At 45.2% G+C, this 18,387-nt stretch overlaps 1 protein-coding gene across 3 annotated transcripts in view; it reads left to right on the top strand.

Annotated features, from left to right (window-relative positions):
- Window positions 1-18,387, top strand: part of SCAI (suppressor of cancer cell invasion) — a 247,948-nt gene that overhangs the window by 139,435 nt on the left and 90,126 nt on the right. For all 3 annotated transcript variants that reach the window (XM_033962135.1, XM_033962134.1, XM_033962136.1), the window contains exons 4-5: window positions 8,713-8,799; window positions 11,202-11,300. In XM_033962135.1, coding sequence (XP_033818026.1) covers window positions 8,713-8,799; window positions 11,202-11,300 — 186 coding nt within the window. The remainder of the gene's footprint in view (window positions 1-8,712; window positions 8,800-11,201; window positions 11,301-18,387) is intronic.

Raw genomic sequence — 18,387 nt, forward strand, 5'->3', positions numbered from 1 at the left:
CGCTTTGATAAACGAGCATTTTGGATTACGAGCATGCTCCTGGAACGGATTATGCTCGTAATCCAAGGTACCACTGTAATCTTATTAACAACGCATCGATCGCACTGCAGACCGGCAGTTGAAGAACACAGTTTTGGGCCTGATGCACATGCTGGCCCTGTGGACCGGCAGGAAATTTCCGTGGACCGGCACCGGTCCATGGACCGGTGGTTGAATAACATTGCTCTATGCAACAGAAAATACCAAGTTTGTCTCATAGATGCAGACACTGTACATCTCATCCTCCAAGACCAAATCCGTGGCCATTGAGACGCAGTAATTTGATGCTTAATCTCAATGCTCCAAATATCTCGAAGACCATTTTTTGGTTTTTTATTCAGAAATCCAGATATCAATTTATACCACTGTGCAGCCTGGTGTCCCAGAAAGTCTACCTGAAAACATAAGAAAGGCAAACTGTACTTATCACTAAGATTTTTCCATTCAGGGAACCCTGCCTGAATGGCTTGCTTCAATTGCAACCTTACTAATAGGGAGAAAATCACTAGTATTCTGTGATGAAAATAATATTATTCTTTATTGAATCACAGCTCTTATTTATATTGTCAAGCTTACATGTTAAAAACAAACATTTTTCATTCGCAGCAATAAATTGATTCAGTTTCCAGTAACGCTGAAACCCATCATGTGATTAGATAGTAAAACACATTGTCTTCTTCAATTTCCAGCCATTTACAACATGAATGGCGGAACAAAATATAAAAGTCAATAGCAGCGTTAATGGATTGTGCAATTGGTGCAAATAGTGCAAAAGTTTTTAAAACTTTTATTACAGAAAGAACAACGATTCATTTATAATTGGAATACATTATCTCCTAACGGTTTAAATTCGGAAATTGAGTGGTTAAATGTATAGGTATATGTGTGGTATCCTCGGGTATTAAGTCATTTCCGCTGCTTTAATTGCAGTATTTGGCCAGATGGGTACGCTAGTGAGTGCGCATGTATTTATATCCGGGAGCTTAGGTAACTTCAGTTAGTTCTTCTTCCGGTGTCTGTTCCCGATTCAGCTTGCCTGAGAAGGTATGTTTAGTAACTTTACATTGATAGTAGAGAAGTTTGACATTAGTTATATGACTGTTAAGATTCAGTTATAAGATTAAGTATGTATTTGTTTTATCCCTGAAATGTTTTTAATGTTAGTTTGCTTTTACTTAGACCTCTCCTGACGAAGAATACGAAACCTGGGTCGGGGGGCCAGGCATTGAAGTAAAAAGCACATGGCACTTTAAACAGCACTTTAATAGCACTCCAGCACATTATACAAAAAACTTTTGCACTATTTGCACCAATTGCACAATCCATTAACGCTGCTATTGACTTTTATATTTTGTTCCGCCATTCATGTTGTAAATGGCTGGAAATTGAAGAAGACAATGTGTTTTACTATCTAATCACATGATGGGTTTCAGCGTTACTGGAAACTGAATCAATTTATTGTTGCGAATGAAAAATGTTTGTTTTTAACATGTAAGCTTGACAATATAAATAAAAGCTGTGATTCAATAAAGAATAATATTGCTTCAATTGCAACCATTTATAATTTTGTGATTTATTAAGATCATATTTGCGTAGCAATTGTGAAAAGTCAAGCAATTTACCATTAGAAATTACATCATCTAAAGTACGCATGCCTGCCTTCATCCAATATTTCCAGATGACCTTATAACCGCCAATTTTAATCTTGGAGTTTAGCCATATGGTCTGATATGTAGATTTAACAATTGAAATAGGTGTTAAATCATTAACATATCTTAATGTTTTCTATGTATCTATTAATATTCTGTGATCTTTATATAACCTAGGCATTTTTATACTGATGACATGACTCAGTCTCAAAGGAAACATGAGCTGCCATTCCAACATTAACCAATCTGGGAACTCTTCCATGAGCTCAGGGAGGATCCAATACATACCTTGATGCATAATATAGGTTTGATGGTACCTATAAAAATTGGGAAAATTTACCCCACCCTCCACAATTGGTTTTTGTAAAGTTACCATAGCAATTCTTTCAGATTTTCCAAGCCAAATAAATTTTGTTAAAACACTATTTAATTTTTTATAAATTGGTAACATACTCATTTGATAACAAACTACAGGCAAAATCATCATTTTAACAGTCTGAACTCTCCCCCACCAAGACAGATGCATAGGGTTCCATTGCTCACACATCTCTGTAACCTTTGTCAATAAAGATTTTTCATTTACCTTCATCGTTTCTTCTATTGTATTTTTAATCCAAATTCCTAAATATTTAATGCTGTCATCCTTCCATATAAAGGAAAACGAATCAAATAATCCTTTTTGACAATGAATATTTAATGGAAGAATCTCTGATTTATCCCAATTTATTTTATACCCTGATATTTTTCCAAATTTATTTATCAATTCCAATAATATTAGAAGCCTTTCTAAGAATGCAGGAGCTTTATTCGTTAAAGTTTTGTGTGTAAGTAATGCTATTTTATATGTAATTCTATGATTTACAGGTAACCAATGCTTTTCCTTTAGAAGGGGAGTCACATGATCAAATATTTTCCTTTTAGTAATTATTTTTATTGCCGTGTTTTGTAGGATTTGCATCTACGTATTTCTTTTAAGGTTATTCCCTTGAAAAAAGCGTTGCAATAGTCAATTTTTGATATGACTAACGAGTGTATTATTATGCATAGTCCTAATTCATGTCCACTTTAACTTTTATTCTTAGGAACTTTCTCTCTTTCCTAGCATCTTAATTAAACATTTTAGTACCTAAGACAGCAGTTGGATTTGTCCCTTCTCACCTTTATCCGGATCCTGTTCCATTCACCCTGTTCCATTCACCCTCTTCCCCAGCTCAACTATTTCTTCTACTCTTTCTGTCCCCTTGCTCAGGATTTTAAGAGAAGAGGCTCTCCCTCTTGCCAGTTCCTAGACAAGGCTGCTGTGGTAATTGCTCTGATGCTCGTAGGGATTTAATGGGCATCGGAGTGCTTACCGCATGGCAGCCACTACTGTGGCTTTGTAAAAAGGGGGTTTATTTTGTGTTGGAATTTTACCTCCTCAGCATTTCCTGACATTACATTTATCCAGAAACACAGATTTAGGATATGTCACTAACACTAAAATAATTAGCTTAAACAAACATTGTCCTTTCATTAAATTTATATGCGCAGAAAACCAACCAGGTGCTCAATTAGTGCAAAAATGAATGAACTCCCACTGTGTCAATCATAGCACATGTATCCAATCAATATCGGGGTAATTGAAATCACCCATTATTATTCTGTTGCCTAATTTGCTTGTTTCCCTAATTTCTGTTAACATTTCATTGACTGTTCTGGTTGGAGGACAATAGTATAGCCCTACCAGTATTCTCTTTTCTTTCACACATAGAATTTCTATCCTTAGCAAATTCACATTGTTTCTGTTTCCTTGAATCTTTGTTTTGTCAGGCTCAATTCCCTCTTTAATTTTTATAGCGCCATGCCCCTTCCAATTTGATCCACCTTATCATGATATAATTTCTATCCTGGTAAAACAGTTCTTCTTTCACCAGGTCTCTGATGCCTTATATTTACCTCTTTGTTTAGTGCTATATACTCTCACTCTCCAATCTTGTTTTAGGCTTCAACATTTGTATACATACAGTTCAAATTGTGCTTTTTGTTTGACAGGGATAAATTGTGCTTAGTAGGTGACAGGGATAATTTCCAATTTTTACCTTGTTCTCCCTTTAAATGCTCCTGTCTTTTTTTTTCTGTTGCCTTTGTTGCCACCTCTCTATCAGGATGCCCTAACTTCCCTGTTTTGATAGTATCCTTTAAAGATCCCTCATTCTGAACCACACGCTTCTGAATGACTGTCAACTTCCTCCAGTTCTAGTTTAAAAGCAGTTTTATTTACATAGTAACATAGTAGATGACGACAGATAAAGACCGAAATGGTCCATCCAGTCTGCCCAACTTGATTCAATTTAAATTTTTTAATTTTTTCTTCTTAGCTATTTCTGGGCAAGAATCCAAAGCTCTACCCGCTACTGTGCTTGGGTTCCTACTACCGAAATCTCTGTTAAAACCTACTCCAGCCCATCTACACCCTCCCAGCCATTGAAGCCCTCCCCAGCCCATCCTCCACCAAATGTCCATATATAGACACAGACCGTGCAAGTCTGCCCAGTACTGACCTTAGTTCAATTTTTAATATTATTTTCTGATTCTAGATCCTCTGTGTTCATCCCACGCTTCTTTGAACTCAGTCACAGTTTTACTCTCCACTACCTCTCTCGGGAGCGCATTCCAGGCATCCACCACCCTCTCCGTAAAATAGAATTTCCTAACATTACCCCTGAATCTACCACCCCTCAACCTCAAATTATGTCCTCTGGTTTTACCATTTTCCTTTCTCTGGAAAAGATTTTGTTCTACGTTAATACCCTTCAAGTATTTGAACGTCTGAATCATATCTCCCCTATCTCTCCTTTCCAGTCTAGGGTATACATATTCAGGGCTTCCAGTCTCTCCTCATATGTCTTCTGGCGCAAGCCTCCTATCATTTTCGTCGCCCTCCTCTGGACCGCTTCAAGTCTTCTTACGTCCTTCACCAGATACAGTCTCCAAAATTGAACACAATACTCCAAGTGGGGCCTTACCAATGACCTGTACAGGGGCATCAACACCTTCTTCCTTCTACTGACTACGCCTCTCTTTATACAGCCCAGCATCCTTCTGGCAGCAGCCACTGCCTTGTCACACTGTTTTTTCGCCTTTAGATCTTCGGACACTATCACCCCAAGGACCCTCTCCCCGTCCGTGCATATCAGTTTCTCTCCTCCCAGCATATACGGTTCCTTCCAATTATTAATCCCCAAATGCATTACTCTGCATTTCTTTGTATTGAATTTTAGTTGCCAGGCATTAGTCCATTCCTCTTAGCGCCAGCAAACTGGTTCCATCCCAGTTGAGGTGGAGTCCACTTTTTCAGAATAGGTTCCCCTTTCCCCCAAACATTACCCAGTTCCTAAATCTAAATTCCTTATCCCTGCACTCCTATCTGAACCACATATTGAGATTCCAGAGCTCTGCTTGCCTTTTGGTTCCTGGCAGGCAAGTGACCAAGTAATGCTCATGTCTACCAGCTACCTAGCTATCTACATGCCTAATGAGGAATTGCCAACTAAAATGGTCATACTTTTCCTTCCCTCCTGGGCAAAAGACCTTGGAGACACATGCTTAGTGTGAGAGGAAATTGCATTGTGTGGAGGATAGGTCCTGGATACAGAATCATTTCCTGCTTCAGGGTGATGCTCTTCTTTTTGATGACCTCCCTCCTGCAAAGCACTTCCCTACTTATGTTCCTGTAGGTTCTCCTTTATGTACTTCTGCCTTAGTTCCTCCAGTCTGCTACTCTAGCCTCAAAAGATTGGATTTATTTTCTGAGAGCTGGGAGCTCTTTGCACCAGGCACACACATATAACCTCTTGCTAACTGGGAGATAATCATACATGTGACACTCAATGCAAAAGACCAGATTCAGGAAAAAAAATTTCGATTTGATTTTCCTGCCCAATTGGGTGTTTTTTCAAACATCCTGGTGGGTTTATTTTATAGCCTCTTCACCCCTTTTATAGACTCTTCACCCCCTTTGCCCTCTCCTACCCACACTAGTGCTGTGGTATAAACAAAATAAACAAAAAATACTTTTCCTCTCTCTGTTAAATCCTAGCTCATGTTCGTGGTCTAACACCAACTCTGGCAGGATACACATTTCAAATCTGACATGTAATCACAAAACCAAAAATAAAATGATTTTTTTCTACCTTTTGCGGTCTGGTCATTATTCAAATCATGTTGGTCCCAGGCTCTGGTTGTTTTCTGATAACTCGCTTGCTATGGACTCCTTCTTTCTTCTTTCTCTGTGCTAACCATCCATCTTCCATCTGTGTCCTCCCCTTTCATTTCTCTTCCTTTCCCCTGGTTTGGCATCTGTCTCCTTCCCCCCCCCCCATGCCCTGACATCTCTCCCTCTATGGTTTAGTATCGCCTTTCCTGTCCCTCCCTCCCATGGTCTTGGCATCTCTCTTTCTACTCCTTTCCTTCCTGGTCTTCCTTCTTCCTCCTTCCCTCTCTCTCTCCAATTGGGTGCAGCAGCAGCATTTCTCTTCCCCCTTCCCCCATCCATTCTCCTCCTCCACTGCTCTCCACTCAGTCCTGCTGCTGCTTTCCCTCATCCATTTTAAGTCCAGCAGCACTCTCCTCTGTTCCCAATCCAGCAGCACCTCTCCCTCTCACCTCCCTCCACCACTCAGCTCCAACAGCACCTCTCCTTCCCCTCCTCTCTACTTCCATTTCCCCCACTGACTAGCTACAGCACCTCTCCTCTCCACTCCCAGAGCCAGCAGCACCTCTCCACTCTGACTAGCAAAGCTCCTCTCCCTTCAGTACCTTACCCACTCGCCTCCCAGGTCTAGCAGCACCACTCCCTCCTCTCCTCGCCTCCTATCACCACCCCTCCCTCTTATCTCCCAGGTCAATCGGCACCACTCCCCCTTCCCCATTAACAGGCTCTCATCGACTCTCACCGGCTTGGGGATTCCCCAGCCTGATTTGGCACAGCCTGAAGTTCTGTGTTCGACTCCGGACAAAGAAAGTAAAAAAGACACCCCCCCCCCCTGAAAAACCAGGCAATTTTTCAAACCCTCCCCGTAACACTAGCCTGGACTAGCAGTTGCACTGCTCTTTCCTTATTGTAATTTGCCTGACAGCTTCCTTAGCTTTAGCGAGTCAATTCCCTCCAGCAGCCTCGGGGCCTCTGCTAGGCTGTCCCACCTCTGAGGAAGAAGGAAGTTGCATCATCGGAGGTGGGGCAGCCTAGCAAAATCCCCAAGGCTGCAGAAGGGATTTGACTCGCTAAAGCTACAGAAGCTGTCAGGCAAATTACAATAAGGAGAGAGCAGTGCAGCTGCTAGTCCAGGCTAGTGTTACGGGGAGGGTTTGAAAAATTGCCTGGGGTTTTTTTTTTTTTTTTACTTTTTTTACTTTCTTTGTCCGGAGTAAAACACAGAACTTCAGGCTGTGCCGAGTCAGGCCAGGGAATCCCCAAGCCGGTGAGAGGGGTTTTAAAAAATGTTTGACTGGTGCCTGCGTCAGTGTTGGCAGCAGGATTCACGTCCGGCTAAAGAGCGCTAGGGAGAACACTGTAGTCTCCTGCCTCAGAGATAGAAACTGTCCAAGAGTCGGAGCGGCAGCTTTAGGTTAGCGACACGGGGAGGAGGGTTGGGCCCCGAATCAAAGATGCCGATTTTTAAAAAATACACATCAATTTGAATCGATTCACCCAAAGTGAATCGATTAGAATCGGAAATTGGGTAGCACTACTGGATAGCACCCCTTTTACTGCTAAACTGCTGTCTGAATCTTTGTATTGAGTTTTTAAAATTTGTGTTTAATTTATTGAGGTTGTAGGGACAGTAGATTAAGATAAGGGCCTTAAGAATATATGGTGGTATTTATGCTTTTATTTAGAGCCAGATTCTGTAAAGGACGAATAAAAATTAGGCGTAGTTTAGACATCCAGGAATAGAATGCTGAGTGTGAATCTATAATGCAAAGACACACTATAGAGAATCGCGTTCAGCAGTGTTGATTGAATCTAAACGCATCTATATTGTTAGATGTCCTTTGCAGAATCATCTTTTAGGCGTAACATAGACATCCTAATAATGTCTATAATGTTATCGTGTGTTAGCATTATGATGTCATTAGAAAGGTGATTTTTATGATTTTTTTTTACATTAAAATTGTATGTAGTAAAATGCTGGCACCACCATTATATTTTATTTATTTATCTTTTAATTATTTATGTACCACTTATATCCTATGTGGTATTTACATTTAGCTCTTTTATCATATTTCTCTTCTGTTCCGGTTGCCCAGGGTCACAAGGAGCAGTGGGGGATTTGAACCAACAACGTCAGGGTGCTAAGGCTGTAGCTCTAACCACTGCACCACACACACTCAGATAGTAAACCGCCTGTCAGTTCCAAAGTCAAGCTTTTGATTTACAAGCAGTCATTTCTCTAAGATAAATATCAAACATGTACCTTCAACACTTTCTAATTCCTCTTTTGGCCTCTATGCTCCTCAAAGTAGATGAAAAAATATATATAATAATAATAATAATAACAGCTTATATACCGCAATACTGTGAAGTTCTATGAGGTTTACAAAGATTAAGCAAGAACTGTGCCCTAGACTGTAACGGTTAAGTTTATAACTATGGAAAAAAGATTTTTAGATTTTAAAAAGCTAATAAATAAGGGCTTTTTAAAATGAAATTCAAACCATTGTTATTAATAATTCTACAAATTTTCTTCCATCCCAAGCTTTAAGTTGTCAGAGCACAGAGCAAATTAATGTTAATTTACCCAGTGAAATGTCCTCTGAAAAGCTTGAGCAGTAACATGTGTATACAACCTGTTGTAACCTTACAGTAGGGTTCACAGTAGTGTTCTACATTGGTCTCTCTATGCACTACCTTAATATTATTTTACTGGTGCCATTTTTTTGACAGTGTATATAGATCATATTTATAAGCTTGAGTAGATTTTTTTCCTGTTTTTAATAGATAGGCTATTATAAATTCTCTTTCTCAACCTTCCCATGAAACCAGACAGGTGCTTGACAACAGATATGGCCTTAAGCGATGGCAGATTGGGGAGATTGCTTCCAAGATTGGACAGCTGTACTACCACTATTAGTAAGTAAACAAGGTTGCAAATTACATCCTTTTCTCTCACAAAGTCTCACAGTGCCATCTAAGCCTAGTGCTAGGAAGCTAGGAAATGCGGCAGTGGTTAGACAAGTCAGAATCTGGCAGTTTGTTTTTGCTGTGGTCTTATTGGCTCAGTTTGTTGTTCTCAAACTTTCCAGGAGATCTTGAAGTAGTTTACTTCCACTTCAAGAATGCATTGGCCACCCCCATCCTCCAACCCTCATCTTGATTGGTTGATAAGAGAAATGACTTAAGAACATAAGAATTGCCGCTGTTGGATCAGACCAGTGGTCCATCGCGCCCAGCAGTCCACTCATGCGACAGTCCCCAGGTCAAAGACCAGTACCGTAACTGAGACCAGCCCTATCAGCGCACTTCTTGTTCAGCAGGAACCTGTCCAACCCTGTCTTGAATCCCTGGAGGGTGCTCTCCCCTATGACAGACTCTGGAAGAGCGTTCCAGTTTTCCACCACTCTCTGGGTGAAGAAGAACTTCCTTATGTTCGTCCGGAATCTATCCCCTTTCAACTTTAGAGAGTGCCCTCTCGTTCTCCCTACCTTGGAGAGGGTGAACAACCTGTCCTTATCTACTAAGTCTATCCCCTTCAGTACCTTGAATGTTTCGATCATGTCCCCTCTCAATCTCCTCTGTTCGAAGGAGAAGAGGCCCAGTTTCTCCAATCTTTCATTGTACGGCAGCTCCTCCAACCCTATAACCATCTTGTTTGCTCTTCTCTGGACCCTCTCGAGTAGTACCATGTCCTTCTTCATGTACGGCGACCAGTGCTGTATGCAGTACTCCAGGTGAGGGCGCACCATGGCCTGGTACAGCGGTATGATAACCTTCTCCGATCTGTTTGCATCCCCTTCTTTATCATTCCTAGCATTCTGTTTGCCCTTTTTGCTGCCGCCGCACATTGTGCAGACGGCTTTATCGACTTGTCGATCAGAACTCCCAGGTCCCTTTCCTGGGAGGTCTCTCCAAGTACTGCCTCAGACATCCTGTATTCATGCCTGAGAATTTTGTTACCGACATGCATCACTTTACACTTATCCACGTTGAACCTCATCTGCCATGTCAATGCCCATTCCTCGAGCCTGATTACGTCACGTTGCAGATCTTCGCAGTCCCCCTGTGTCTTCACTACTCTGAATAACTTCGTATTGTCCGCAAATTTAATCACCTTGCTCGTTGTACCTATGTCCAGATCGTTTATAAAGATGTTTAGAAGCACGGGTCCAAGCACCGAGCCCTGCGGCACCCCACTGGTGATGCTCTTCCAGTCCGAGTACTGTCCATTTACCCCCACCCTCTGTTTCCTATCCGCCAGCCATTTTTTAATCCACATGAGTATTTCACCCTCGATTCCATGGCTCGCAATCTTGTTACCAGATCCTTTCTAATGTTTGCTGGAAATATGTGCTTCATTGTAAGGTGGAAGAGGGGGGCAGTGGCAGCACAAGTCAACCCCTAAGTTCAGCTCCCTGCCTCTCTTCCTCCAGTACATACCTTACCTTCTCAGAAGGCATCATACCAGCATTCCCTTTGAAACAGATTCTCTATCTTCCTTCAGGATTTCCTGACTTCTGTGAGTTTGAACTACATAGTGTAGAAACCCCTGTGTTGTTCTTATGAAACTGAGCCATGAAACTGGACCAAGAGTGAAAGAGATTAGACACCTTGTAGTGCAAAGTCACTGAGAGCCACATAATGCTAGTAGAAAACAGAACAGCTGTTCCAGAGGTGGCAACACCAGCAATACTCTAGGGAAGGTGAAGAAAGTATGAAAAGTCTGGAGGGGTTGGGAGAGAATGATGGCGGGTGTGAGAGAGACTAATGGGGTTTGAGACTGACTGAGATAGTGTTGGGGGAAAGAAACTGGTGAGAATTCATGGGGGGTGGGGAGAATATGTTGGGGGAGGTGAGATGGGCTGAGGAAGGTAGAGAGGGAGTGAGTCTGGGAGAATCAGACTTTGTTTTAATTACATGGGCTGCTCTAACTGTGCCTGAGCTGTAAAATTAGAGGGGCAGTTCACACCCCTTTGGGGCATAGCCCATGGGGCTGGACACTAGTTGCTTTGTGGTCCTGGCTCTCGCATTGAAGTCTTTTTGTCAACATGCCCCCTTCCCCTCTTTTTGAAAAATAGTGCTATAGACATAGTAAGGGAGAAAAATCCTTAGTGAATCAGGCATTTATGTAGCACCAATTAACAAGATGTTTGTAGCATCTGAAAAGACACCATGGCACATCCAAAGGGGTAGGAGCCAAGCTGATAGAGTGCCAGCTAATAGTGGTTGCATACAGGTGCAACACAAACTGGTGACCTTTCCTGTGTCTGCTAGTATATTATTTCCTGTGCTGAGTTGATGATGTGTTTCTCCCACAGCCTGCGCACTTCTGAAACCAGTTACCTGAATGAAGCACTATCTTTTTATTCTGCTATAAGGCAGAGATCCTACTATTCCCAGGTCAGCAAGGAGGACAGGTGAGTGGACATTGGTCATTTTACATTAACTTAACCCTACATCCAGGGCCTGTTTTACAAAGCCGCGCGGTAACGGCCCCAAAGTCCATAGAGATTTAAAGGGCTTTGGGGCTGTTGTTGCGCAGCTTTGTAAAACATGCCCCCAGTGTCGGACATTCTCAGAAGATTAACTGACATGTTGCTCACATTTTTATGGAAAGTTAAATGGGAAGATTTTGGTGATCTTGTCACTTAATTATCTGACTTCTATTTAAACTTCGAGCCAGTGCAAGAACGTTAAATAGGATCCCAGAGATCTCTTGCTGAAGTTCAGTAGCAGTAAAGTCTGGAACTGATCAGTTCTTTTCTCAGTAGCTGCTTTATACTGTTGGGAGAAGTTGATTGGTTGATAAGAGAAATGACTTAGTGAGAGATGTGATGATTACTTGGTCAGACTGAAACAAACAGCGACCAGGAATACCAAGTGCAGAGAAGCACTTCTTACCTGTGTTTTTGAATTGTGTTTTTGAATTTATCAATGCCCTGTGATGGCTTAATAGCAGCTTTGTCTGAAAAGTGGACCATGGACATGCTCACTGGTATACTGAAAGCCCCTCTGCATCACGCTCATCAAATATTTTGGATCTAAAAGCAGCAACATAATCCCAGCATATGTAGAGAAGAAACTCATTCACGGAGTAGCCGAGTTGTTTGTGAAGGGACTTTGATTAACTTGGAGAGTCACGTCTTGAATTTTACAGCCGCCATGAGCAGTATGACTTTCAGCAAGTCTGCAAAACTCTAAAGTATCTAAGTAAAGGACACTCATGGTCTTAAAATACCTCAATCAAGTATATCAGAATGATAGAGGTAAATGGTATATGTACAGGAAGCCACTAAAGTGTGCTGTGACCTTGTAAGAGATGGTGCGGCTATGTGTTTGGAAGGGTGCGGTTTTGGCCACCGTGAGAACAGGCTACTGGGCATGATGGACCTTTGTTCTGACCCAGTAAGGCTATTCTTATGTTCTAATGCCATTCTCAGTTGTGCACATTATCCCAGGACAAGCAGGCAGGTATTCTCACTAGTGGGTGATGTCATCCGACAGAGCCCCGATACGGACGTCTCACAAGCATATTTTGCTTGAAGAAACTCAGAAGTTTCGAGATGCCCGCACCGCGCATGCGCCAGTGCCTTCCCGCCTGATGGTCCGGGCGTGTCTCCTCAGTTATTTTCTTTCCGCGGAGCTGAGAAGTCTTACTTCGATTCTGCACTGACCGAATACCCGTTCTTTTGCTTTCCATAGCCGCGGGTTTGAGTTTCTTTTGCTCTTATCGTGGTTTTATTTCTTTTATTTCTTTAAAAAAAAAATTTCTTCCGGCGATTCGACCGGGTCGGCCGCATGGCTCAGGCCCCGCTCCTTCGATCTTGCGGCGGAGCTTTTTTCGGCCTATGTCCCGGCCAATCACCGGTTTTAAAAAGTGTAGCAAGTGCCAGCGCGCGATTTCGCTGACGGACCCGCATCGACGCTGTCTTTAATGTCTTGGTCCGGAACATTTCCCGAAATCGTGCCGGCCTTGTTCCACACTCACAGCGCGGGCGTTTAAGCGTCGCTGTTTTTTGTGGGAGTCCATGTTCAAGATGGAAGCTGTGCAAAACCCTTCAGCTTCGACTTCGACTGGTGCTTCACCCTCACATGCGAAGCCCACCACTGCTCCTGCTGCTCTGGGTCTCCTGAAACCGGCTTCGTTTGTCCCGGTTACGACCCCGTCTTCGGCGCTGGTGCCTTCCATCTCTCAGGTTCAGGTACCGCCTTCTACCATTCCACCAGTGGTCATCAAAGTGCCGAAAGCTTCAAAGCAAAAGCACTCGGCCACGAAGGAGCGCGAAGACTGTGCTGGAGGACCCCCTTTCGGTGCGGATCCCTCCATATCGGCTTCGTTGCGGTCTCTTTTGGAGGCTCAATTTGTCGAGCTCATGCAAACAATGGGGCCCAAGTTGATCGCCACCATCCAAGGTGACCTCCCGGTTCCGATCCCGGGGGGGCGGACCGCCCCCTCCTCCTCCTCCTCGCCGGTCGACCTCGCTGCTTGGCGAGGAGGAGCGGCGTATGGCGGCCGGTCCGTCGAGGCGGGCCTCCTTCAGTGATATGCCCCCTTTGGAACCCATCATGCCTCCGTTCGAAGAGGCCTGGAATCCCTCTTCGGGTAATCGAAGTCCTGGGCATCGCAAGTCACAGGAAGAGTTCTTCCGCACTCCCTACCAGGCCTGGGCTGCTTCTCGAGAGGCGTCGAATCTCCCGCCTCTTCGCTCTACGGCCTCGAGTCCCATCTGCTCACTAGAGGCGTCGGGGAACCATGCTAAGCATCGTCATTCTAGATCCCCCTCCAGACACTGGGAGGGGCATCGGTCCAGGCATTCCTCGTGGCACTCCTCCAGGCACTTGGAGGTTTCACCGCAGAAGAAGCTGCCACGCATGGGGTATTCTTCATCAGACCTGTCCTCTCCGCAGGGGCCAGAGTATGAGGAACCGCCACCTCTTATTCTCCCTGTCGATCCCAGGTCTCTCTGGATCCCGAGGCCTCGACTTCGTCCAGTCCTTCTCGGAGGCCTGTGCTGGCAGATCAATTGTCTTTTTCTTCCTTTCTCCGGCAGATGGCGGATGACCTGGACATTACCTTGGACACCGGTTCTCGGTACTCCAAGGAATACCTCGACACCATGCATTTACCTAATCCTCCTGCGGAGTCTCTTCGACTGCCTCTGCATAAACTGCTTGATCAAACGTTTATGAGATGTTTTGAAACGCCATACTCCATTCCTGCGGTCCCGGGCAAGTTGGATGCACGATACCGCACGGTCCATCACAAGGGGTTCGAGGGCTCTCAACTTTCTCACCAATCCCTGCTGGTCGAATCCTCCCTCAAGCGGTCTCATCCGTCCCAGGTATACGCCTCGGTGCCTCCGAGTCGCGAGGGCCGGACCATGGATAAGTTTAGGAGGAGGATATACCAGAACTCGATGATGGCTTCCCGAGTTCTCAATTATACTTTTCATTTGCATCTTATTTGGAGTTCTTCCTGCCTGTTCTTCGGAAGTTCACACCTTACGTTGAATCTCAGGCTCGATTCGAATTTGAGGAAGTAGTGGCCTCGCTGTCCCAGCTACGTCTCCAGTTGATGCAATCCTCTTACGATGCTTTTGAGCTTTCGGCACGGGCTTCCACCTGTTCCGTGGCTATGCCTCGATTGGCATGGCTTCGGACCATTGACATGGACCCGAACCTCCAGGACAGACGTGCCAATGTTCCTTGTGCGGGAGCGGATTTATTTGACTGTGATGAAGAAATTATCTGACCATCGAGACTGTGATGAAGAAATTATCTGACCATGAAAAGTCTTTTCAGTCCATCCTTCGGGCCAAGCCTAAGCCTCAACAGTCTCGACCTGCTAGACCGCCCTTGATCTATCAGCGGCGTTACGCTCCCAGGCAGGCTCCGGCTGCGAGACAACCAGCGAAGAGACAGCCTTCTCAGAAGGCTCAGCAGAAACCTCAGCCTCCTACTGCCCCCAAGGCTCCTCAGCCTTTTTGACTCTCTCCCAGGGAGCATAACCGACCTCGTTCTGCATCCTCCTGTTTTTCCCATCGGGGGTCGCCTCCATCATTTCTTTCATCGCTGGGAGGCTATTACCACCGACCTCTGGGTCCTTTCCATCGTAAAGGAAGGATACTCTCTTCAATTCCATCGGGTCCCTTCGGACCACCCTCCAAGAGAGTATCCTTCCAACTTGACGCAGACCGCCCTTCTTCTTCAGGAAGCTCAAGCTTTGCTCCGGCTTCGGGCTGTTGAGCCGGTCCCTGTGGACCAACTCAACCGGGGATTCTATTCCCGGTACTTCCTCGTCCTGAAGAAGGCGACCTGCGACCCATACTGGACCTTCGGGTCCTCAACAAGTTCTTGGTTAAGGAGAGGTTTCGCATGCTGACCCTTGCTTCCCTCTACCCCCTCCTCGAGCAGAACGACTGGTTATGCTCTCTGGATCTCAAGGAGGCCTACACTCACATTCCCATTCATCCGGCCTCTCGCAAGTTCCTCAGATTTCGGGTGGGACATCTACATCTGCAGTATCGAGTGCTTCCATTCGGCCTGTCCTCGTCTCCCAGAGTCTTCACGAAGTGTCTGGTAGTGGTGGCCGCTGCACTCCAGAACAGGGGTCTTCAGGTATTTCCCTACCTCGACGACTGGCTCATCAAGGGCCCCTCAGCTCCAGAGGTCATTTCAGCGACCCTGGCTACAATTTGCTTCCTGCAGAGTTTAGGCTTCGAGATCAACTTCCCAAAATCTCACCTGCAGCTTACCCAGTCTCTCCCCTTCATCGGGGCGGTCCTGGATACCATTCGACTCAGAGCATTCCTTCCTCCTCAGCGCATGGAGGCTCTTCTTCATCTCTGCCAGTCTGTGTCTTCTCGCCAGTCCATCTCAGCGAGACACATGATGGTTCTCCTGGGCCACATGGCCTCTACAGTTCATGTGACGCCTTTGGCCAGACTCCATCTCAGAATTCCTCAGTGGACCCTGGCTTCTCAATGGACTCAGGTGTCAGACCCGTTGACTCGACACATCATAGTCACTCCTGCTCTTCGGCAGTCTATACTTTGGTGGATGACCTCTTCGAATCTATCCAGAGGTTTGCTGTTTCACACGCCTCCCCACCAGAAGGTTCTCACAACCGATTCATCGACCTATGCCTGGGGAGCTCATCTGGATGGTCTTCGCACTCAGGGATTCTGGAACAGTGTGGACTGACTCCATTAAATCAATCTTCTGGAGCTCAGAGCCATCTTCAATACTCTTCAAGCTTTTCAACATCTGCTTCACGACATGGTGGTCCTCATTCGCACAGACAATCAGGTCACCATGTATTATGTCAACAAGCAGGGGGGCACGGGCTCGGCCTCTCTCTGCCAGGAAGCTCTCAGAGTCTGGGATTGGGCGGTTCGCCACAACACCTTCCTCAAAGCTGTCTACATTCAGGGGAAGGACAATGTCTTGGCGGACAACTTAAGTCGCCTACTCCAGCATCACGAATGGACACTCCATTCCGAGCCCCTTCATCAGATCTTTGCACAGTGGGGGACGCCTCTTTGCAGCTCCCCACAACTTCAAACTGCCTCAGTTTTGCTCCAGGATCTACACTCCTCATCGCCTCGAGGCAGATGCCTTTCTGCTGGATTGGGGGACTCGCTTTCTGTATGCGTTTCCTCCATTTCCTCTCATTCAAAAGACTCTGGTCAAGCTGAAATCCGACCATGCCACCATGATTCTAATAGCTTCTCGGTGGCCCTGACAACCTTGGTTCTCCCTTCTACTTCAACTCAGCAGCAGGGAGCCATTCCTTCTTCCAGTGTTTCCTTCACTGGTTACTCAGCATCAGGGATCTCTAATTCATCCCATCCTGCAGTCTCTCTACCTGACAGCTTGGTTCCTCTCAACGTAACTCCTCACCAGTTTTCCCAGGCGGTGAGGGATGTCTTGGAGGCTTCCAGGAAGCCTGCTACTCGTCAATGCTACTCCCAAAAATGGACTAGATTTTCTTCATGGTGTGTTTCCAATTCTAAGGAGCCTCAGCGAGCCTCCCTATCCTCTGTATTGGACTATCTTCTACACCTGTCTCAGTCTGGTCTCAAGTCTACATCTATACGAGTCCACCTGAGTGCTATTGCAGCTTTCCATCAGCCTACAAGGGAAACCTCTCTCTGTTCATCCTGTGGTTTCCAGATTTATGAAAGGACTTTTCCATGTCAATCCTCCTCTCAAACCTCCTCCAGTGGTTTGGGATCTCAATGTTGTCCTTTCTCAGCTTATGAAACCTCCTTTGGAGCCTCTCAACAAGGCTCCACTTAAGTTTCTCACCTGGAAAGTGGTTTTTCTGGTGGCCCTCACGTCTGCTCGCAGGGTCAGGGAGCTTCAGGCCTTGGTGGCGGATCCACCTTTCACAGTATTCCATCATGACAAGGTTGTCCTCTGCACTCATCCGAAATTCCTGCCTAAAGTTGTCTCTGAATTTCATCTCAACCAATCCATTGTACTTCCAATGTTTTTTCCAAAGCCTCATTCTCATCCTGGAGAATCAACCCTTCATACTCTGGACTGTAAGCGTGCTTTGGCTTTCTACCTGGATCGCACCAAACCACACAGAACTGCTCCTCAACTTTTTGTCTCCCTTGATCCAAACAAGTTGGGACGACCTGTATCGAAGCGCACCATCTCCAAATGGATGGCGGCTTGTATCTCTTTCTACTATGCCCAGGCTGGATTACCCCTTCCCTGTAAGGTCACAGCCCATAAGGTCAGAGCAATGGCGGCCTCTGTAGCCTTCCTCAGATCGACACTGATTGAGGAGATTTGTAAGGCTGCCACTTGGTCCTCGGTTCATACATTCACCTCTCATTATTGTCTGGATACTTTCTCCAGAAGGGATGGACAGTTTGGCCAAACAGTGTTACAAAATTTATTCTCCTAAGTTGCCAACTCTCCCACCATCCCATTGAGGTTAGCTTGGAGGTCACCCACTAGTGAGAATACCTGCCTGCTTGTCCTGGGATAAAGCAATGTTACTTACCATAACAGTTGTTATCCAGGGACAGCAGGCAGCTATTCTCACGTCCCACTCACCTCCCCTGGGTTAGCTTCTCTGCTAGCTACCTGAACTGAGGAGACACGCCCGGACCATCGGGCGGGAAGGCACTGGCGCATGCGCGGTGCGGGCATCTCGAAACTTCTGAGTTTCTTCAAGCAAAATATGCTTGTGAGATGTCCGTATCGGGGCTCTGTCGGATGACATCACCCACTAGTGAGAATAGCTGCCTGCTGTCCCTGGATAACAACTGTTACTGTAAGTAACATTGCTCTCTCTCACGTCGATGTGGCTCAGTGCCTGAGTGGAAAGGTCTCTCCCATGCACGTTATGTGGTGTGAAGCTTTACAGCTGCTTGGTATGAGAATGTAAAGATGCACTTAAGACTATCAAGATGTTATGTAACAATTCAGCAGTTCTGCAATTACCATTTCTTCCACACTAAAGTCTTGGTAATGTCTTATTTCTTT

Source organism: Geotrypetes seraphini, chromosome 10 (genome assembly GCF_902459505.1).
Source record: "Geotrypetes seraphini chromosome 10, aGeoSer1.1, whole genome shotgun sequence".
Classification (NCBI taxonomy): domain Eukaryota; kingdom Metazoa; phylum Chordata; class Amphibia; order Gymnophiona; family Dermophiidae; genus Geotrypetes; species Geotrypetes seraphini.